General features: G+C 48.0%; 1 protein-coding gene across 13 annotated transcripts in view; it reads left to right on the top strand.

Annotated features, from left to right (window-relative positions):
* zbbx (zinc finger, B-box domain containing) overlaps positions 1-23,308 on the top strand; it is a 165,097-nt gene that overhangs the window by 52,807 nt on the left and 88,982 nt on the right. For 12 of the 13 annotated variants that reach the window (XM_038816049.1, XM_038816053.1, XM_038816050.1 and 9 more), the window contains 2 exons: positions 1,855-1,975; positions 5,262-5,371. The exons of the other annotated variant lie outside the window; for it this stretch is intronic. In XM_038816049.1, the coding sequence (XP_038671977.1) occupies positions 1,855-1,975; positions 5,262-5,371 (231 nt within the window). The remainder of the gene's footprint in view (positions 1-1,854; positions 1,976-5,261; positions 5,372-23,308) is intronic. 13 annotated transcript variants of the gene reach the window in all.

The raw sequence follows: 23,308 nt of genomic DNA, 5'->3' as shown, positions 1-23,308 counted from the left end.
TGATTTCAATTCCCTTCACGCTTGAATGGATCTCAAGTACCCAGCTGTGGAACTAACCACAATGTTTATAAACATTCAGCTATGATTGACAGCTCTTGGATCAATTCAAAAGCAGTTAGCGCTCTCACTTACTCTTTTTCTCTGTTGAAAGTAGTGAGTTTTAAAGCAATGATTTTTCATTGTCTGGTCTCTAGCTACCAGGCAGCAGTTTCTGCTGTGGGGAGGTCTCTGTAATGGGGAGGTCTCTGGTGGGGTGGGGGTCTCTGTAATGGGGTGTTTCTGATGTGGGTCTCTGTAAGGGGCATCTCTGTAATGGGGGTCATGTTGGGGGGCCTGCTTATGTGGGGTCTCTGATGGGGTTCTCTGTAATGGGGGCTATCTGGTAGGGAGGTCTCTGTAATGGCTGTCTCTGCAATAGGGGGTCTCTGTAATGGGGGTCTCTTATGGGGGTCTTCGATGGGAGTCTCTACAATGGGTCTCTGGTGGAGGTCTCAAATGGGGCTCTGGTGGGGGGGTCGGCACAAATCCCTTGGGGAGTGGAATTGGGTAGCGGGAGGGGCCAACCGGCAGAACTCGCTATCGAGCCACACATTTAAAATGGCAGGCTGATCGCGGGATTTGTGAGGGAATCCCTCACAATCACCGCCATGCATAAATTTGGCGAGCAAGGGATAGTGAATCACCTCTGGCTTCCTGCTCCCAACCTGAGTGCAAATCCGAGATGGTTCATCTTCGGCGGGAGAACATATTCACCCAAATGGATAATATAGCCCACTCTCCATGAAGTTAAATGCAGACAGGCCATATTGACCAATTAGTTAAGATGATTGGGCAGCACGGCAGCACAGTTGTTAGCACAGTTGCTTCACAGCTCCAAGGTCCCAGGTTCGATTCGCGGCTTGGGTCACTGTCTGTGCGGAGTCTGCACGTTCTCCCCGTGTTGGCGTGGGTTTCCTCCGGGTGCTCCGGTTTCCTCCCACAGTCCAAAGATGTGCAGGTTAGGTGGATTGGTCATGTTAAATAGCCCTGAGTGTCCAAAAAGGTTAGGTGGTGTTACTGGGTTCCAGGGATTGGGTAGGGTGCACTTTCCAAGGACTGGTGCAGACTTGATGGGCTGAATGGCCTCCTTCTGCACTGTAGATTTTATGATTCTATGATTCACAATTTAATGGGCACTTCTTCCTTCAGCAATGTAATTCATTATCCCTTTCGAACAAGTCATTTGATTAAGTGATTTAATTCTAATCCCCGCCTGTAAAAATTAAATTATTATAAACTGGATCTACTGTGAAAAATGGTTAACTGAAATAGACATATTGAAAAAAGACACCACAACTGGGTTCAGGTGATGTTGTAATTGCAGTGCTGCAAACTAAGACTTGAATGAATTAAGCCTTTGCCTTCATCTGCATTTAACTAGTGCCACAGGCACTAATTCAATATCCCTATGCAGTCTTCTGGTCGCAGTCCGATGACGCCTGTTCCTCCTGGCTCCTTGTCTCATCCAAATTATCTTCATTCCCATATGAATCTTAATATTGAATTTCAGCAGACTGAATGATTGCAGAGGAATCTTGTCTTACCTGCAATTGCTCAATAGCAATCAAAATGAGGATTCCGGTTGATTTTAGCTCTTCCTTAACTAAGGGGAACTGATATATCTCTTCTGGTGCCTCTACCACATTATCTGCAATTGTGTTCCACTCCACAAACAGGCTGAAAGCTGTGATCTTCATGTGCTATGTGGCAGTTTTTGCTGCTCAAATTCACTCAGCCATTGGGCAGCTAATGTTGTATTATAGAAGTAAACTTTTACAGAAGAATAATAGTGACTAATTTACATAATCCTGTCAGTTTCTACAGGGACATCACATGATCAAGACAATTTGCAAAGTCCAAAAACACCAATTGAAATTCATTTTAAGGAACACAACACAAGCTACTTGGATAAGCTGCTGCTCAAAAAGTACAGGAGGTACCTTCAGTTTGTTTGCCTTGACTTTTCAGGTGCTTTTTTCACTTTCCTACCATTGCATGCACGTTAGGGAGAAGGGTAGATACCATATTAGCCAATTTCAAATATTACATAAAGTAGAAAGCATATGAATATCTCAGTCAGCGGTATTGCTTCTTGGGGTCACGTGATTGACAGCAGTTCTTGTTCCTAACAAGATAATTTGTTATCTCCAAATGAAAATTAACCTTTAAACAGAAAGCAAATCACACAACAATTATTTCTTCATAGCAATTTTACTCAAGTGAATATTGATTAAGTTGAAACTGTAGCAAAACAGACAATTATCTGCTTTTAAACATCCAGAGTGATTGCAAAAAAGGCAGGCGTTTGTCTCTGCTCCAGTCTGCTTCCAATAGATTGAAGTTTGAATTATTTATTGAGCAGCAAGTCAAATTGCATTCTTATCGAATGATTAAAGCCAGAAATGTTCGGGTCAAAATGATAACTCAAATTATTGTGTTCCGACAGTCCAGGTTATGGACTGTTAACGTTTAAATACAAATCCAAAAACTTAATTTTAACCAGTAGGCCTATACCTCAAGATTGCACTTTTTTTTAACAAAACAAACTTTATTGTATATAAAAGACTTAAAACAAAACAAGCACTATTAGCCTAACAATATTGCCCTTCGTGTTGGGTGGGGTTACTGGGTTATGGGGATAGGGTGGAGGTGTTGACCTTGGGTAGAGTACTCGTTCTAGGAGCCGGTGCAGACTCGATGGGCCAAATGGGCTCCTTCTGCACTGTAAATTCTATGAAATATGGTGTCTAACTACATATGTCACGTGTTACATATGTCACCAGTTTTATTCTTTCTTGCCCCATTAATTCTGTTATGAGGCACATTAACCTTAAAAGTTATTTACTTATATCAGGACCACTCATTAGTTTGCCACAGTGCTCTGGAAAATTCTAGTCAGCGCCAGCAATTCTGAAACATAAAACTTTCATTTACCACCACTTGCCTCAGTCCCTTGTTTGCTTACTTTGCCAATACTTCTCATTTACATAATCCTGTCAGTTTTCACAGGGACATCACATGATCAAAACAACTTGTTGGTTTCTTTGGTATAAGACTCTGCAGAGGACTACTCTAGATTATTTCACTTTCAAACCAATCAACCTTCCAGCTTCCGTTCCCTCACGCACAATTAAGACTCACCCGCATTCCGCATGGCTTATTAATTTTTTCTGCTTACAATGCAGGCCTATCTAACCATCATTTACTTTAGCTGTCTTATCTCAGTGTGCTGCAAACCACAAGAGGTCCAGGCTGGAGATTCCCTGCGACCGGCATGAATTGCGCCATGCCGCCCCGATGGCAGGACGCTATTCTCTGCGTGGTGTTGCTCGTTATGCTTTCCTTAATTTGCTCTGTTTTAACTACCGTTGTTCAAGAGTCGCCAGGTATCCTTTTGATACCACCCCAAGGTTCAAAACCGAATACTGATCAATGACTCGATACACCAGTTAGTAAGTTTGAAATCAATGCACATTTATTTACACACACAGTCAATTATTACTCATGCACAAACTCTACTCACTAAAATACAACTACTAATAAAAGCGTATACTTAGCTTTGGGCACCCACTCAGTCAGAGGAACAATGGCCGTTGTCCGGTTCTGATATTGCTGGCTTTGAACTGGTATAGAATAGTAGCTAGGAGCACCTATCTCGTAGCGTGCGTTGACCTTAGACTTACTTGGCTTGTGCTTGGCAGGCTTCTCGTCGCTGAGAGCCAAAGGCCAAGGTGAAGAAGAAGAGAGCGCTCTGACCTTGGGGACTCTTCTTTATACCTCAAAGGGTTTCGCGCCCTTCTGGGCGGTTCCTGAACTTGGCCCCAATTAATTGGACCATGTCCCAATCGTTTGTATTGATTCTCTCCAATAGAGGGGTCGTTCCTTGATCACTTGGTAACCGTTGGCCTGCCTTTGTTTTAGTCTCCACTGGCGCCAGGGAGTCTGCCCTAGTACCGATTGTTTAAATGTTTCTCTTTTGTCCCCGCAGATAGCTCATTACTATGCTAATGGCTTGTAGTATCAGTTCTGTCTGGGAGCTGCAAGTTCCAATCCACAGGCAAACCTTGCACCTGCTTATTTTCCCAGCACTGTCCAATTTTCCCTGTACTCTTTGCAAGTGTCCATTTTGAAATCGGGACGTGGCCACCCCAGGTGGCTACAGTGGTCAGGGTGGCGCCAGTCGGGGCCGCGTAGTTCTCGGCCCGGGATGGGCCGAGCAGCCAATACAAAAAACCTGAGGCCTGCTGGCACTGTTCTAATCTGCTCTCAGCTGGCGGGACCACGGCGTAGAAGGGTCCGGGGGCGGCCTGTGGGGGGGAGGGGGGGATCGACCTTGGTGGGGGGGTGGGGGCCTCCGTTGTGGCCTGCCCCGCGATCGGGGCCCCCCGATCGGCAGGCTGGCCTCTCGGGCTGGGGGCCTCCTTTCTTCCGCGCTGGCCCCTTTAGTCCTATGCCATATTGCGTTTGGGCTGGTGCGGAGAAGGGAGCCACTGTGCATGCGCGCGTTGGCGCCGGTGCCACTGCGCATGCGTGGACCCTACAGTGTCCAGTTGACACTGGGATCAGCAGCTAGAGCAGCGTGGACCACTCCAGTGTCGTGCTGGCCCCCTGTAGGGGCCAGAATTGCCGGTCCTGAGGCCATGTTGATGCCGTCGAGAAACGTGACAGCGTTTCCAACGGCGTCAACACTTAGCCTCGGGATCAGAGAATCCCACCCCATGCCTCCAGTTCTTTAGCTAAATAAGTTCATCTGCTGTTTTGTGATGTTTTTCTAGTCGTTCACCTCTTAAATCAACATGGCCCCAATGTTTTAAGGGTGATAGATTCCAAGTTTGTTTTAATTGTGCTTATCCCATTTTCTATGGTTAATTTTACACATAAAGCACGAACAGTGTGAACACACTTATCCACAGAATTTAGGTAAACATGTGGAACTGATGAATATTTTAAATTCATTTCAGGGAGGGATTGCAATTTCATTTTAACTGATACATTGCTGATTTAAATAGGCCTGTGAGTTCACCTAAAAATATGCACATCGTGTGGGTGTGCTGCTTGATTCCTGATCAATCACCCATGAATCATAATTAAATGCTGGCCTTCTGTCCTAGTAGCTTCCTACTTACTCTGCTCACCTAATTTCCTCTGTGAATTAAAATATTTGTGAAGTAGGGTTTAAAATACTTTAATCTAATTTACATCAATATATCTTTGTCTCTTAGAATGCCAGTTGAATCTTTTAAAGATCCCTGTATAAATGACTTAAAGTCCTTTTCCCCTTCATTTTGTGAGGAAGAGGTTAACCAAAAAGACGAAGAGCCCCTTCTAACAGGTTAGTTTTTGCAATGTGCTTTGCAACTGAAGATACTCAAACTCTTCAGATGTTATACAACTTGTGCCAAACCTCACTGTCTTAAATTATAGAATTTTAAAAAAATACTGTGGTTGCGAGATGAAATAAAAACAGAACATGATAGAAAGAAGCAGCAGAGCTGGCAGCATCTGGAGAGTGAAACAGTTAATGTTTCGAGGCGGAGTGACTTCAAAGCTCTAAATATCGCCAGAGCTACTGAGTTTTCCCAGTATTTTCTGTTTTTACTTTGATCTTAAATTGTAATCAGCTGCAGTTGTTTTAATTGCTTGTGCAATATGAAGCCTAGAGAACTTTACATAAACTCTGGTCTTAAGTTAATAGTAATTTTGTTTATGGCAATATTTGGACTTGCAACCACTGGTGTAAATATTTTCAGCAGTGTACAAAAATGTTGGACAGTTGGCTGTGAATAATTCTTTTGCCTGTAAAGCTCAAAAATGGGAATCAAAGTAAAATTGCAAAGAAAGCACGGGCACGATTCAACACTCCCACGCCGGGTGGGAGAATCGAGGGAGGGCCGTTCTGGCACCTCCCGCGATTCTCCCCCCCCCCCCCCCCCCCCGCCAAAGTGGCGTGTTGCATTTTGAGACACGGCGCTCGGAGAATCGCGGGCCGCCGTTTTTCACGGCGGCCCGCGATTCTCCGACCCGGATAGGCCGAGCGGCCGGCCGTTCCCGACCCCTTCGCGCCGGCGGCAACCACACCTGGTCACTGCCGGCGTGAACATGGCGCAGCAGCTGTTTTGTGGCTTGTGGGGGGCGGAGAGGGGAGTGAGCACCACGACCGTGCTCGGGAGGGGACTGGCCCGCGATCGGTGCCCACTCTTTCCCCTCCGCCGCCCTGCAAGATCAAGCCGCCACGTCTAGCGGGGCAGCAGAGGGGAAGACGGCAACCGCGCATGCGCGGGTTTGAACCATCATCCATCGTGACATCAGCCGCGCATGCGCAGGTTGGAGCCGGCCAACCCGCGCATGTGCGGCTGACGTCATTCTCGGCGCGCCGGGCCTTGATGCCAGCGACAATGCCCAGCAGAGAGAATAGGGGGCCAAGAGCGGCCTCCGACGCCGTCGTGAACCTCTCCAGGTTTCACAACGGCGTCGGGCCTTGCGGAGAATTCCGCCCCACCCTTTCATCGAGTTTATTTTTGTCAACGGTTCTTTAGATGTAAGGATGTAGTGCAAAATTCTCCGTTTGGGAGATTATGGGCTGAATCAGCAAATGTGTGGACGACTGCGTGCCAAAGAAAGCAGTACATACGTTCTCCAACTGGAAACCATGGCTCAATTGCGAGATTGACTCCCTACTGAAGGACAGGTCGGAGGTGTTCAAGTCCGGCGACCCTGACCTACTCAAGAAATCCAGGTACGACCTCCGCAAAGCCATCCGAGATACCAAGAGAGAATATCAGACCAAGCTAGAGTCACAGACTAGCTTTACAGACTCTCGGTGGTTGTGGAAAGGCTAAACAACATAACGGGCTACAAAGCGAAGCCGAGCAGTATTTCCGGCAGCAGCGCATCCCTCCCTGACGAACTCAATGCTTGGTTTGAGCAGGAAACCAATGATCCGCTGTCGAATGTCCCAGCAGCCCATAACACACCCATATCCACCATCACAGCTTCTGAAGTCAGATTGGCTTTCCTGAAAGTGAACCCTCGGAGGCAACAGGTCCGGAGGGTCGTGCACTAAGCCAGCGCGGTCCAGCTGGCACATGTGTTCGCGGACATCTTTAACCTGTCCCTACTCCGCTCCGAGGTCCCCGCCTGCTTCAAGAAGACCGGTGCCAAAGAAAAACCAGGCAACGTGCCTCAATGACTACCATCCGGTGGCCCTGACTTCCGTTGTAATGAAGTGCTTCGAGAGGTTGGTCATGAAGTCTGAGAACACGCACGAACAGACTCAAAAACAGCTTCTTCCCCACTATTACCGGACTCCTAAACGACCCTCTTATGGACTGACCTGATTAACACTACACTTGTGTATGCTTCACCCGATGCTGGTGTTATCTAGTTACATTGTGTACCTTGTGTTGCCCTATTATGTACTTTCTTTTATTTCCTTTTCTTTTCAGGTACTTAATGATCTGTTGAGCTGCTCGCAGAAAAACACTTTTCACTGTACCTTGGTACACGTGACAATAAACAAATACAATCCAATCCAAATCCAATTCTCCACTGTTGGGATGCTCCATTTTGCCAGCAGTCCGGGTTTCCCGACGGCGTGGGGCTGACCCACAATGGGGAACTCCATCGACCAGCCGAAGAAACGGAGAATCCCGACAGCATGCCACACCTAATATCTGTGCAGAGGGATGGAGAAACCCGCCCTACGTTCTCCAACCTGAGCTGAATTGCACATGTGGGAGCGCAAATCAGGAAGCGATTCCCAATCCTTTGCCATGCAAATTTATGCATGATGAAGATTGCGAGGGATTCCTTAGCTGGCAGATCACCATTTTGAGTGGGCGGCCCGATAGCGAGGTCCTGCGGCTGCCCACCCCCCGCCCACTGCATCGCAATCCAGCCCCCCCATCCTGGGACTTTCTGCCCCACCCCATCCCCTCAGTACGGGGGTGTCCCGACCTGCTCCTTCCACAGAGTCACAGAGATTCCTAAATACCCCAGAGACCCCCTAAATAAATAGATCCCAACCAGCGACCCCCTAAATAAACAGACCCCTCACGGGCTTCCCCAAAAAAGAGACCCCTCAGGACATTACAAAGAACTTTGCAATGGCTGACAAATACTTTTCTAATATAAGGAAATGCAGCAACCAACTTACATATTGTAAGGTCCCATAAACAACAGTGAGGTCCATGGAAAGCTTATCTACTGCCCCAACAGCCTCCGACACACGCATATCTACTGTCATAGCATCAGAAGTCAGGCCTTCTTGAAAGTGAACCTACGGAAAGTAGCAGGTCCAGACAGAGTCCCTGGTCGTGCAGACCAACTGGCAGGTGTGTTTGCGGACATCTTCAACTTCTCCCTACTCCATTCCGAGGTTCCCACCTGCTTCAAGAAGACCACTATCATACCGGTGCCAAAGAAGAACCAGGCAATGTACGTCAATGACTACCGTCCGGTAATCTTAACATCTATCATTATAAAGTGTTTTGCGAGGTTGGTCATGAGACACATCAACTCCATACTCTCAGAATGCCTTGAGCTACTGCAATTCGCATACTGCCACAACCGGTCCACAGCACAGCAGAAGCTATCTCCCTAGCCCTCCACCCATCCCTGGATCATCTTGACAACAATGGCTCCTACGATAGGTTCTTATTCATTGACTATAGCTCTGCCTTCAACATTATAATCCCAGCCAAACTCATATCCAAACTCCAAAACCTGGGACGTGGCTCCTCCCTCTGCAACTGAATCCTTGACTTCCTGATCCATAGACCACAATCAGTAAGGATGAACAACAACACCTCCTCCACGATGGTCCTCAACACCGGGGTACTGCAAAGCTGCATTCTTAGCCCCCTACTATGCACCCTATATGCACACGACTGTGTTGCAAAATTTGTCTCCAACTCCATCTACAAGTTTGTTAATGACATGACCGTAAAGGAAGATAGAGAACCTAGTGACGTTGTGCAACAACAACAATCTCTCCCTCAATGTCAACAAAGCTAAGGAGCTGGTCATCGAACCCAAGAAGCAAAATGTTGTGCCGAGGTGGGTGACAGTTTCAAATTCCGAGGTGTACACATCACTAACAATCTGTCCTAGTCCACCCATATCGATACTATGACCAAGAAAACACATCAATGCCTATACTTCAGGAAACTAAGGAAATTCAGCATGTCTATATTGACTCTTAACAATTTTAACAGATGCACCATAGAAAACATCCTGTCTGGCTGCATCGCAACCTGGTATGACCCAAGACCGTAAGAAACTACAGAGAGTCACGAACACAGCCCAGTCCATCACGCGAACCCGCCTCCCATCCATTGACTCTCTTTTTTTCCAATATATAAAAGGTAAGAGAGAGGCAAAAATAGGCATTGGACCACTGGAAAATGTGGCTGGAGAAGTAATAATAGGAAACAAAGAAATAGCAGATGAACTGAACAATTACTTTGCATCAGTCTTCACGGTGGAAGACACCAGTGGGATGGCAGAACTCCAGGAGAACCAGGGGACAGAGGTGAGTGCAGTGACCATTACTAAGGAGAAGGTTCTGGGGAAATTGAAAGGTCTGAAGGTGGATAAGTCACCTGGACTGGATGGACTATACCCCAGGGTCCTAAAAGAGATAGCTGAGGAAATTGTGATGATCTTTCAGGAATAACTGGAGGCAGGAAGGGTCCCAGAGGACTGGAAGGTGTCTAATGTAACACCAATGTTTAAGAAGAGAGGGAGGAAGAGAAGACGGGAAATTTTAGGCCGGTTAGCCTGACTTCGGTCATTGGTAAGATTTTAGAGTCTCAGATTAAAGATGAGATTGTGAAGCATTTGTAAGTGCATGGTAAAATAGGACTGAGTCAGCACGGCTTTGTCAAAGGGAGGTCGTGTCTGACAAATTTGTTAGAGTATTTTGAGGAGGTAACAAAGAAGTTAGACAAAGGAGAACCAGTGGACGTGATTTATTTAGAATTCTGAAAGGCGTTTGACAAGGTACCGCATAGGAGACTGTTAAATAAGTTAAAAGCCCATGGTTTTAAGGGTAAGATCCAGGCATGGATAGAGGATTGGCTTACTGGCAGAAGGTAAAGTAGGGATAACAGAGTCTTTTATAGGATGGCAGCCGGTAACTAATGGTGTGCCTCAGGGGTCTGTGCTGGGACCACAACTTTTCACGATGTACATTAATGATCTGGAAGAAGGAACTGAAGGCACTGTTGCTAAGTTTGCAGATGATACAAAGATATGCAGAAGGACAGGTAGTATTAAGGAAGCAAGGGAGCTGCAGAAGGATTTGGATAAGCTAGGAGAGTGGGCACTGAAGTGCGAGGCTATGCACTTTGGCAGGAGGAATTTAGGAATAGACTATTTTCGAAATCGGGAAATGCTTAGGAAATCAGAAGCACTAAGGGACTTGTGAGTCCTTGTTCACGAATCTCTTAAGGTTTATGTGCAGGTTCAGTCAGCAGTTAAGAAGGCAAATGCAATGTTAGCATTCATGTCGCGAGGGCTAGAATACAAGACCAGGGAGGTACTTCTGAGGCTGTATAAGGCTCTGGGTAGACCCCATTTGGAGTATTGTGAGCAGTTTTGGGCCCCGTATCTAAGGAAGGATGTGCTAGCCTTCAAAAGGATCCAGAGGAGGTTCACAAGAATGATCCCTGGAATGAAGAGCTTGTCGAATGAGGAATGGTTGAGGACTCTGGGTCTGTACTCGTTGAAGTTTAGAAGGATGAGGGGGGATCTTATTGAAACTTGCAGGATACAGCGAGGCCTGGATAGAGTGGACATGGAGAGAATGTTTCCACTTGTAGGAAAAACGAGAAACGTAGGACACAGTCTCAGGCTAAAGTCACGATCCTTTAAAACAGATGATCTTCAACCAGAGTCTGAATCTGTGGAACTCTTTGCCGCAGAAGGCTGTGGAGGCCAAATCACTGAGTATCTAAGACAGAGATAGATAGGTCCTTGATCAATAGGGGGATCAGGGGTTACGGGGAGAAGGCAGGAGAATGGGGATGAGAAAAACATCAGCCATGATTGAATGGCGGAGCAGACTCGATGGGCTGACTGGCCTAATTCTGCTCCTATGTCTTATGGTCTTTCAATTCCAGATTTTTATTATTAGTTATTTGAATTTAAATTCCACCAGCTGCCATGGTGGGATTTGTACACATGTCTCCTGGGCATTTGCATTACTCGTCCAGTGACATAACCACTACACCACTTTATCCCCACTTCTTGAAGGTATAGCACTAAATCTTGTTTAAACAAATTTATTGAATAGTAAATAAAAAGCATGTAAATAACTGAAATATATATTTACCCTTTGTTTTGCTCTGAGATTTTCTCAGTTGATTCTGGGTATGGCTTTTATTCTTGATCTTGTTGGTGTTATGTTTCATAATGTGTCAATTCTTTCTGTTTTCTTTTGAAAGTTGTTGAGGCTTCCCTACACTTGCAGTCTGTACTTTGTTGTTTCCCCGTTGCACTGTCACTTGTTATTTGTTTTGCATTTTCTAAGTGTCTCAGAGCTCCTGCAGCATTTGTACTGCAAATCATTCCAAATATTGTATTTTTTTTTTCTACATATAATTTGCTGCTGATTTTGTTGATAAATGTATGGTTCCTCTCTCAGTATTTAATTTTGTGATTGTCGTTTTGGTAGGTGTGTAAGGTTTTAATAGAGGTATAGAGAATGTATATATTGGTTTTGATCTTCCAGAATTCTCTATGGCTTTGACTAAACCTAATCACATTATGCTTTCCTAAGTGCCTTGCTACATGTCAAAGCAGATTTGCAAAAAGGAAATTGTGTTTTGAGTTTGTAAGGTTCGACGAGGGCTAACCAGTGAATGGAGCGTGTTTGGATTTTCAAAAGCATTTGATTAAGGTGCCACATGAGTGGTTATTATACAAAATTAGCCCTCATGGGATTAGGGGTTGAATGGGTTGAAGATTGGTAAAACGTCAGTAGGAATAAGTGGGTCATTTTCCGGTTGGCAGGCTGTAACTCGTGGAGTACTGCAAGGATCAGAGCTTGGCTTTAGCTGTTAACAATCTACATCAATGACATAGAAGAAGAGCCTGAGTGCAATGTATCCAAGTTAGCTGATGACACAAAGTTAGATGGGAAAGCAAACTGAAGAGGATGCAAAGAGACCACAAAAGGATTGAAATATGGTATATGAATGGACAAGTATGTGGAGAAATGCAAAGTTATCCACTTTGGTAGGAAAAATAAAAAAGCAGAATTAATTTACATGGGGGGCGTTTTTGAACCCTCTCTCTCTGTGGGAAACTTGCATGGACTCAATATCTGGAGAGAATGGAAAAACATGATTTTTATCTTTTAGAAATCCCTCCCGAGCGGCTTGGTGGCACAGTGGTTAGCATTGCTGCCTCATGGCGCTGAGGACCCGGGTTCGATCCCAGCCCCGGGTCACTGTCCGTGTGGAGTTTGCACATTCTTCCCGTGTCTGCGTGGGTCACACCCCCACAACCCAAAAAGATGTGCAAGGTTGGTGGATTGGCCACGCTAAATTACCCCTTAATTGGAAGAATTGGGTACTCTAAATTTATTTTTAAAAATAATTCCCTCTTCCACCTTGCCAGTGCGAATCATGTGGCTTGAGCCCGGGAACCTCATTTTAATGCATTAGCATGTCATTAGCGAGCACTCTTTCTCTAGATCTTCATCCGTCACGGAATGTTCATTGGGCGCCAGCATGACATTACACTAGCATCATTTAGAACAGGTCTGCAAATGCATGAACCTGGTGGTGTGGAATATTGGCGGTGGCACACTCAGGCATCCATGATTCCCAGGCTCTTTACTGCTTAAGGTGCATCGGAGAGAATGTGGGGCCACAGATAAGTTTGACTCTGAGCTGGGGCTAGGGTTCAGTCAGACAGAGGTCACTGGCTGGATTTACTTTCCACTCACTTCGGGGTGCCCCCTTTAAAGGAGCCTGGAGGCTGGCATGCAGGCACCGCTTCCTGTGGCCTCGCTGGGCTTGTGACCAAATCACTGCTAAGGGAGTTCCCATACTTACTGGGAGCTGGAAAGTGGGTGACTGGAGGTGAATACTGAGGGTCAGCACAGGGGGTAACCGGGTGGGGTCTCATGAGAAGCCATGCCGCAGGGGCAGAGTGGCGCCTCAGGAATGGCTTGCATCCCTGCCTCATGAGTAATGATGACCCTCCCACTTGGGGAAGCACAACTGAACTGTGTGTAGCACCCCACACTCAGGCAGAACTTTCAGTACCAAGGGGTTGAGCTCCATTGAATTATCAATTGCACTTGTCTAGGAAGTTTGTTTCTCAGGAACAAGTGTGCAGGGCTGAGAAATGGGAGAATGAGGGTGCCCTCTAGATGTGTGCTTGTTATGCTCATTGTAGGCTTTAATTTAATCAGCTGTGACACTCATTGTCAGAAGAGACATTTAATTGATTGGAATTCGATTTCACCCTTCATTGCCAACTCAACGCTGCCAATGAGATATGCAAAGCTAAAGAGAACTGCCACTTATTTGAGTCCCAAGCATTGAACTTCAATTTTCAATGAAGAGTTTACATCACACAGGATACACTGATGGGACACCCAAAACAAGGCTGTATGGTAAACCCTATCATCACTCACCCTGTTACATGGCATGACGGGAGGCTTCTTTGAGATTCCCCGTGAGGATTCAGATGCGGGTCCCATGCAGCAAGGTTTACGTTTCAACACATGTGCTGGTGGCCAGGTGATGCAGTTCCAGTGCCTGGACTGTTTGGTGGGTGCCATCCACTACAGCCTCAGAGGGTGTCCTGCATTATTGTGATCTGTTGCATTCTCCACAACTTGGCACTGCAGAGGGGAGATGCCTGGACCCAGAGGAGATGGAGGAGCGTCACATTTCCTCAGTCAGGAAGGGTGGCAAGGGGGCAAACAGCGGAGGAGGAAGCACCTCAGGTCATGGCCAGGGCTCCAGGTTGGTGTTCAGCAGGCCCACGTGTGAGGAGATCTCCAACTATGGGGACTGCTATCTCAGCATTAGTATGGTGCCAACAGTAGGTGATTGTGTATGATTCCATGGGCAGAACACTAAAGCCATTGGCTAGACTCTGCAGGAGCGGGGCCCAGGATACACAGCTAAGGTTGCGGCAGTCTGCTGCCTTACCTGCCCTGTTGGGTGGGGAATCGGGGGCTGGACACTCCCAGGCTCCCCTGGGTTGAGGGTTGAGGCTTGCTCCTGCCGATCCTCTTCCCTTCGAGTTCCCAGGGGTCCCTGTGCTCCTCCATGGGATAGAGGGGCAGCTGGAGTGAGATCCAGAAGCCCAGTCTGCCTTCTGGTGCAGACACTCGTGGATTCCCATCAGTCCCTGCACCATGCAGTTGAAGCCCTCAGCCATGAAGGTCATGCTCTCGGTCATAGAGTGGACATCTTCCACGGAGTGCACGTTCTGCACCAAGGGCCCCATTGCAGATGCCACCCAAACAGTGTTGGCCCTGTTGCATTGGGCTGATGGCATCATCTCCTCAGGCAGAATGCAAAGGGACTCCTCAAGTGGGCCTTGCAGTCCGAGGATGGATGCTGCCGTCCCTTCCTGATTTTCACGACTCCGCCTTTGCTGTTCCATCAGCTCGGGGACGAATAGACCCAAGGGCATGTCATCAGTCAAGGACTCAGCAGTGTCCAGGACCCCTGCATTCCTCCAAGTGCCGGATCCTTGGGATGTCCACTGAAGTGGCGATGCCTGAGAAGACCCCCTCTGAGCTTCTTGAGTCTGGTGATTCCAGGAGGCACAAGGATGGTTCGGCTGCTCATCTGAGTGCCCTGCAAATGAAGGGAGATGGCATTCATACATCGTTGGGGATAAATGGTGCAACATATTTACTCACATGAGGTTTGAGGAATGACTGTTTTTCCTCAGGGTTCTCACTTTTGCTCACTGCCCCCACTTCACATTTAGCATAGGCATGGTCAGGCTCCTCCCTGGCCAAATCAGGGGCTCAGGGATTCAGGTTCTGGAGTTCCCGCTTGCCACCGAGTGGCTGTGCCCTCTCACACCAGTTGAGCTCGAGTTTTTCCTGTGGCGATACAGATGGGAGGCGGTGTCCTTCCAGTTCAGGTGGTTGAGGAGTGGCATGCGAAGAAGATCATTTATTTTCTCCCTGCACTGCTGCCCCACCCTCTTCTGGAGAGTGCTGGCATTCATCGAGGCAGCTATTGCCTCCCAGGAAACCCTGCTGGTGGGCCGCCTCCAGGATTGTGGGTACAGGCATTCCTGACTCTGCTACACATCAATCAGTGGTCTGGTCAGGGCTTTCATGCTGCCATTCCCTCTCAGGGAACCAAAATAAGCGCTGGAGAAGCGTTTATATGCAGCTCCCCAATGATTACAGTGATTAAGTTTCCCCCGGGGCGAGCAAATCAGCAGGAAGGTTCCAAGAGCATGACGTGATTCTCGTGGGGAGAAAAAACTATCTTTAAATGACGTACGATTCTGTGAGAAATCCCACTGATTGAGTCGGCACTCCCTGTTTCTTGCCGGGACCGACACTTTCCCATTTTTTGATAAGCTTCCGCCCATGGGTAGAGACTGGGAAATGTGAGGGGTTAGCAGCAAAGCTGGGTAAAACTCCTCACTCCCACGGCAAAAACGGCTGGAGAATGGGCGTGTCCATGGACACGCACGTTCATGGCGACGGCATTCAGCAGTTGTGCTGTACAACATGGCGCTGGCCGTGCACGGATCTGACCTGCCAAATACAGCCACAGAGGTCACCCCCTGGTCACTCCCTGGCCAAGCCTCACCAGTCTGCCCAGCACTCGCTGAAACACCCCCTCCCCAACCTGCCCCGCCCAGCGGCCCGTCTTCCGGCCGAATGTGGTGGCGCTGGACAGTCCGCAGCCGCCACGCCGGGTTCCCGACCACTCAGACAACACGTTAACCGCACGGTCGGGATCTCGACCCATCGTGGGAGGGCCTTCAGGCGATGCGCCAATGCTGTTCCAATGGCGTGCGGCGTGTGATGCGATGATGCAATTTCGGAGGGGACGAAGACTCGAAAAGCAGAGTCAAACTGGCGCCGCCCCCGATTTGGGAATCTATGCCCGATCGCCGATTATGATATCAGTGTTGGGCAGCGGGAATCCCATATGCAACAGAGATTCACGACTGACTCCTGGGCTGAGAAGCTAAGAGGAGAGATTTAGTAGGCTGGATCTGCATTCCCTAGAATTAGAAGAATAATAGATGATCGTAACTGAAATATAAAATTCTGAGAGGGCTTGGCAGGGTACATGCTGGGAAGATATTTCCCTTGGCTGGAGAATCTAACATTAGGGCTCACAGTCTCAGAATAAGGGATTAACCATTAAGAATGAGACAAGGAGAAATTTCTACACTGAGGGTTATGAATCTATGGAACTCTATCCCAGAGAACTGTGGATGTTCAGTCATATTCAAGACACCGAATCATAAAATGTGGCTATTGAGGATATTAAAGGATATTGGGATAATATGGGTAGGTGCAATTGAGGTAGAAGGTCAGCCATGATATTAGCTGAGCAACGAGCTGAATGGCCGACTCTGCTACTACTTCTTCTGTTCTCTTTGCCCACTCCTACTTTTCTTTGTCATTCCATATTTTTGTTGAATCTGTGAAACTGACACTAGCTATGAAACAGCTAATGCAATCCGAAGTTATAAAGTAGAATTCCTGATTTTGTAGAAACAGTGAACGTAAGGAATGCCAGAGAGGAGTGGACAGAGACAGATTAAAAGGCAAATGGAATGTTGTTGTTCATTCCAAAGGGAATGGAAAATAAAAGTTGGGTTGTTTTGCTACACTTGTCCAGGGCATTGGTGCAGTCACACTTAGAGTACTGTGTACAGTTTTGATCTCCTTATTTAAGAACGGACATAATTGCATTAGAAGCAGTTCAGAGAAGGTGCACTCCACTGATACCTGGGATCCAGGTGTTGTCTAATGAGGAAAAGTTGGACTTTACCCATTTGTGTTTGAATAATGAGATCCAGCAGAGGGCAGCAGAGCAGAGCTACTGATCAGCTGTTCTGGGGAAATTTGCATACGTGCAGTGCGGTCAGCCTAAGTTGGAGGTGAATCTGCGAAGGAGACCCGAGGAGTTTGAGTGAAGGCAATCATCCAGCAGAGGGCAGCAGAGCAGAGCTACTGATCAGCTGTTCTGGGGAAATTTGCATACGTGCAGTGCGGTCAGCCTAAGTTGGAGGTGAATCTGCGAAGGAGACCCGAGGAGTTTGAGTGAAGGCAATCATCCAGCAGAGGGCAGCAGAGCAGAGCTACTGATCAGCTGTTCTGGGGAAATTTGCATACGTGCAGTGCGGTCAGCCTAAGTTGGAGGTGAATCTGCGAAGGAGACCCGAGGAGTTTGAGTGAAGGCAATCATCCAGCAGAGGGCAGCAGAGCAGAGCTACTGATCAGCTGTTCTGGGGAAATTTGCATACGTGCAGTGCGGTCAGCCTAAGTTGGAGGTGAGTCTGCGAAGGAGACCCGAGGAGTTTGAGTGAAGGCAATCACCCAGCAGAGGGCAGCAGAGCAGAGCTACTGATCAGCTGTTCTGGGGAAATTTGCATACGTGCAGTGCGGTCAGCCTAAGTTGGAGGTGAATCTGCGAAGGAGACCCGAGGAGTTTGAGTGAAGGCAATCATCCAGCAGAGGGCAGCAGAGCAGAGCTACTGATCAGCTGTTCTGGGGAAATTTGCATACGTGCAGTGCGGTCAGCCTAAGTTGGAGGTGAATCTGCGAAGGAGACCCGAGGAGTTTGAGTGAAGGCAATCATCCAGCAGAGGGCAGCAGAGCAGAGCTACTGATCAGCTGTTCTGGGGAAATTTGCATACGTGCAGTGCGGTCAGCCTAAGTTGGAGGTGAATCTGCGAAGGAGACCCGAGGAGTTTGAGTGAAGGCAATCATCCAGCAGAGGGCAGCAGAGCAGAGCTACTGATCAGCTGTTCTGGGGAAATTTGCATACGTGCAGTGCGGTCAGCCTAAGTTGGAGGTGAATCTGCGAAGGAGACCCGAGGAGTTTGAGTGAAGGCAATCATCCAGCAGAGGGCAGCAGAGCAGAGCTACTGATCAGCTGTTCTGGGGAAATTTGCATACGTGCAGTGCGGTCAGCCTAAGTTGGAGGTGAATCTGCGAAGGAGACCCGAGGAGTTTGAGTGAAGGCAATCATCCAGCAGAGGGCAGCAGAGCAGAGCTACTGATCAGCTGTTCTGGGGAAATTTGCATACGTGCAGTGCGGTCAGCCTAAGTTGGAGGTGAATCTGCGAAGGAGACCCGAGGAGTTTGAGTGAAGGCAATCATCCAGCAGAGGGCAGCAGAGCAGAGCTACTGATCAGCTGTTCTGGGGAAATTTGCATACGTGCAGTGCGGTCAGCCTAAGTTGGAGGTGAATCTGCGAAGGAGACCCGAGGAGTTTGAGTGAAGGCAATCATCCAGCAGAGGGCAGCAGAGCAGAGCTACTGATCAGCTGTTCTGGGGAAATTTGCATACGTGCAGTGCGGTCAGCCTAAGTTGGAGGTGAATCTGCGAAGGAGACCCGAGGAGTTTGAGTGAAGGCAATCATCCAGCAGAGGGCAGCAGAGCAGAGCTACTGATCAGCTGTTCTGGGGAAATTTGCATACGTGCAGTGCGGTCAGCCTAAGTTGGAGGTGAATCTGCGAAGGAGACCCGAGGAGTTTGAGTGAAGGCAATCATCCAGCAGAGGGCAGCAGAGCAGAGCTACTGATCAGCTGTTCTGGGGAAATTTGCATACGTGCAGTGCGGTCAGCCTAAGTTGGAGGTGAATCTGCGAAGGAGACCCGAGGAGTTTGAGTGAAGGCAATCATCCAGCAGAGGGCAGCAGAGCAGAGCTACTGATCAGCTGTTCTGGGGAAATTTGCATACGTGCAGTGCGGTCAGCCTAAGTTGGAGGTGAATCTGCGAAGGAGACCCGAGGAGTTTGAGTGAAGGCAATCATCCAGCAGAGGGCAGCAGAGCAGAGCTACTGATCAGCTGTTCTGGGGAAATTTGCATACGTGCAGTGCGGTCAGCCTAAGTTGGAGGTGAATCTGCGAAGGAGACCCGAGGAGTTTGAGTGAAGGCAATCATCCAGCAGAGGGCAGCAGAGCAGAGCTACTGATCAGCTGTTCTGGGGAAATTTGCATACGTGCAGTGCGGTCAGCCTAAGTTGGAGGTGAATCTGCGAAGGAGACCCGAGGAGTTTGAGTGAAGGCAATCATCCAGCAGAGGGCAGCAGAGCAGAGCTACTGATCAGCTGTTCTGGGGAAATTTGCATACGTGCAGTGCGGTCAGCCTAAGTTGGAGGTGAATCTGCGAAGGAGACCCGAGGAGTTTGAGTGAAGGCAATCATCCAGCAGAGGGCAGCAGAGCAGAGCTACTGATCAGCTGTTCTGGGGAAATTTGCATACGTGCAGTGCGGTCAGCCTAAGTTGGAGGTGAATCTGCGAAGGAGACCCGAGGAGTTTGAGTGAAGGCAATCATCCAGCAGAGGGCAGCAGAGCAGAGCTACTGATCAGCTGTTCTGGGGAAATTTGCATACGTGCAGTGCGGTCAGCCTAAGTTGGAGGTGAATCTGCGAAGGAGACCCGAGGAGTTTGAGTGAAGGCAATCATCCAGCAGAGGGCAGCAGAGCAGAGCTACTGATCAGCTGTTCTGGGGAAATTTGCATACGTGCAGTGCGGTCAGCCTAAGTTGGAGGTGGTTTGTGGAGAGGCTGTTGGCAAGTGACAGATGGGTAACTGTAAGAGGGACTGGGAAGAAGCAGTCAGTGCAGGGACCCCCTGCGGTCGTTCCCCTGAGTAACAAGTATACCGTTTTGGATACTTGTGGGGGGGACGACTTACCAGGGGTAAGCCATGGGGTACGGGCGTCTGGCACGGAGTCTGTCCCTGTTGCTCAGAAGGGAAGGGGGGAAAGGAGTAGAACATTAGTAATTGGGGACTCAATAGTCAGGGGCACAGATAGGAGATTTTGTGGGAGCGAGAGAGACTCACGTTTGGTATGTTGCCTCCCAGGTGCAAGGGTACGTGATGTCTCGGATCGTGTATTCCGGGTCCTTAAGGGGGAGGGGGAGCAGCCCCAAGTCGTAGTCCACATTGGCACTAACGACAGAGGTAGGAAAGGGGACAAGGATGCAAGGATGTCAGGCAGGCCTTTAGGGAGCTAGGATGGAAGCTCAGAGCGAGAATAAACAGAGTTGTTATCTCTGGGTTGTTGCCCGTGCCACGTGATAGTGAGATGAGGAATAGGGAGAGAGAGCAATTAAACACGTGGCTACAGGGATGGTGCAGGCGGGAGGGATTCAGATTTCTGGATAACTGGGGCTCTTTCTGGGGAAGGTGGGACCTCTATAGACAGGATGGTCTACATCTGAACCTGAGGGGCACCAATATCCTGGGGGGGAGATTTGTTAGTGCTCTTTGGGGGGGTTTAAACTAATTCAGCAGGGGCATGGGAACCTGGATTGTAGTTTTGGGGTACGGGAGATTGAGAGTATAGAGGTCAGGAGCACAGATTTGACTTCGCAGGAGGGTGCCAGTGTTCAGGTAGGTGGTTTGAAGTGTGTCTACTTCAATGCCAGGAGTATACGAAATAAGGTAGGGGAACTGGCAGCATGGGTTGGTACCTGGGACTTCGATGTTGTGGCCATTTCAGAGACATGGATAGAGCAGGGACAGGAATGGTTGTTGCAGGTTCCGGGGTTTAGGTGTTATAGTAAGCTCAGAGAAGGGGGCAAAAGAGGGGGAGGTGTGGCGCTGCTAGTCAAGGACAGTATTACGGTGGCGGAAAGGATGCTAGATGGGGACTCTTCTTCTGAGGTAGTATGGGCTGAGGTTAGAAACAGGAAAGGAGAGGTCACCCTGTTGGGAGTTTTCTACAGGCCACCTAATAGTTCTAGGGATGTAGAGGAAAGGATGGCGAAGATGATTCTGGAAAAGAGCGAAAGTAACAGGGTAGTTGTTATGGGAGACTTTAACTTTCCAAATATTGACTGGAAAAGATATAGTTCGAGTACATTAGATGGGTCATTCTTTGTACAATGTGTGCAGGAGGGTTTCCTGACACAATATGTTGACAGGCCAACAAGAGGCGAGGCCACATTGGATTTGGTTTTGGGTAATGAACCAGGCCAGGTGTTAGATCTGGAGGTAGGTGAGCACTTTGGAAACAGTGACCACAATTCGGTGACCTTTACGTTAGTGATGGAAAGGGATAAGTATACCCCGCAGGACAAGAGTTATAGCTGGGGGAAGGGCAATTATGATGCCATTAGACATGACTTAGGATGTGTTGGTTGGAGAAGTAGGCTGCAAGGGTTGGGCACACTGGATATGTGGAGCTTGTTCAAGGAACAGCTATTGCATGTTCTTGATAAGTACGTACCAGTCAGGCAGGGAGGAAGGGGTCGAGCGAGGGAACCGTGGTTTACCAAAGAAGTGGAATCTCTTGTTAAGAGGAAGAAGGAGGCCTATGTGAAGATGAGGCGTGAAGTTTCAGTTGGGGCGCTTGATATTTACAAGGAAGCGAGGAAGGATCTAAAGAGAGAGCTGAGACGAGCAAGGAGGGGACATGAGAAGTCTTTGGCAGGTAGGATCAAGGAAAACCCAAAAGCTTTCTATAGGTATGTCAGGAATAAAAGAATGACTAGGGTAAGAGTAGGGCCAGTCAAGGACAGTGGTGGGAAGTTGTGTGTGGAGGCTGAGGAGATAAGCGAGATACTAAATGAATACTTTTCGTCAGTATTCACTCAAGAAAAAGATAATATTGTGGAGGAGAATGCTGAGACCCAGGCTATTAGAATAGATGGCATTGAGGTGCGTAGGGAAGAAGTGTTGGCAATTCTGGACAAGGTGAAAATAGATAAGTCCCCGGGGCCGGATGGGATTTATCCTAGGATTCTCTGGGAAGCCAGGGAAGAGATTGCTGAGCCTTTGGCTTTGATTTTTAGGTCATCATTGGCTACAGGAATAGTGCCAGAGGACTGGAGGATAGCAAATGTGGTCCCTTTGTTCAAGAAGGGGAGTAGAGATAACCCCGGTAACTATAGGCCGGTGAGCCTAACGTCTGTGGTGGGTAAAGTCTTGGAGAGGATTATAAAAGATACGATTTATAATCATCTAGATAGGAATAATATGATTAGGGACAGTCAGCATGGTTTTGTGAAGGGTAGGTCATGCCTCACAAACCTTATCGAGTTCTTTGAGAAGGTGACTGAACAGGTAGACGAGGGTAGAGCAGTTGATGTGGTGTATATGGATTTCAGTAAAGCGTTTGATAAGGTTCCCCACGGTCGTCTATTGCAGAAAATACGGAGGCTGGGGATTGAGGGTGATTTAGAGATGTGGATCAGAAATTGGCTAGTTGAAAGAAGACAGAGAGTGGTAGTTGATGGGAAATGTTCAGAATGGAGTTCAGTTACGAGTGACGTACCACAAGGATCTGTTCTGGGGCCGTTGCTGTTTGTCATTTTTATAAATGACCTAGAGGAGGGCGCAGAAGGATGGGTGAGTAAATTTGCAGACGACACTAAAGTCGGTGGAGTTGTAGACAGTGCGGAAGGATGTTGCAAGTTACAGAGGGACATAGATAAGCTGCAGAGCTGGGCTGAGAGGTGGCAAATGGAGTTTAATGTGGAGAAGTGTGAGGTGATTCACTTTGGAAAGAATAACAGAAATGCGGAATATTTGGCTAATGGTAAAATTCTTGGTAGTGTGGATGAGCAGAGGGATCTCGGTGTCCATGTACATAGATCCCTGAAAGTTGCCACCCAGGTTGATAGGGTTGTGAAGAAGGCCTATGGTGTGTTGGCCTTTATTGGTAGAGGGATTGAGTTCCGGAGCCATGAGGTCATGTTGCAGTTGTACAAAACTCTAGTACGGCCGCATTTGGAGTATTGCGTACAGTTCTGGTCGCCTCATTATAGGAAGGACGTGGAAGCTTTGGAACGGGTGCAGAGGAGATTTACCAGGATGTTGCCTGGTATGGAGGGAAAATCTTATGAGGAAAGGCTGATGGACTTGAGGTTGTTTTCGTTAGAGAGAAGAAGGTTAAGAGGTGACTTAATAGAGGCATACAAAATGATCAGAGGGTTAGATAGGGTGGACAGCGAGCGCCTTCTCCCGCGGATGGAGGTGGCTAGCACGAGGGGACATAGCCTTAAATTGAGGGGTAATAGATATAGGACAGAGGTCAGAGGTGGTTTTTTTACGCAAAGAGTGGTGAGGC

This window comes from Scyliorhinus canicula, chromosome 13 (assembly GCF_902713615.1).
Source record: "Scyliorhinus canicula chromosome 13, sScyCan1.1, whole genome shotgun sequence".
NCBI lineage: Eukaryota > Metazoa > Chordata > Chondrichthyes > Carcharhiniformes > Scyliorhinidae > Scyliorhinus > Scyliorhinus canicula.
This window is presented reverse-complemented; position numbering and strand designations above follow the sequence as displayed.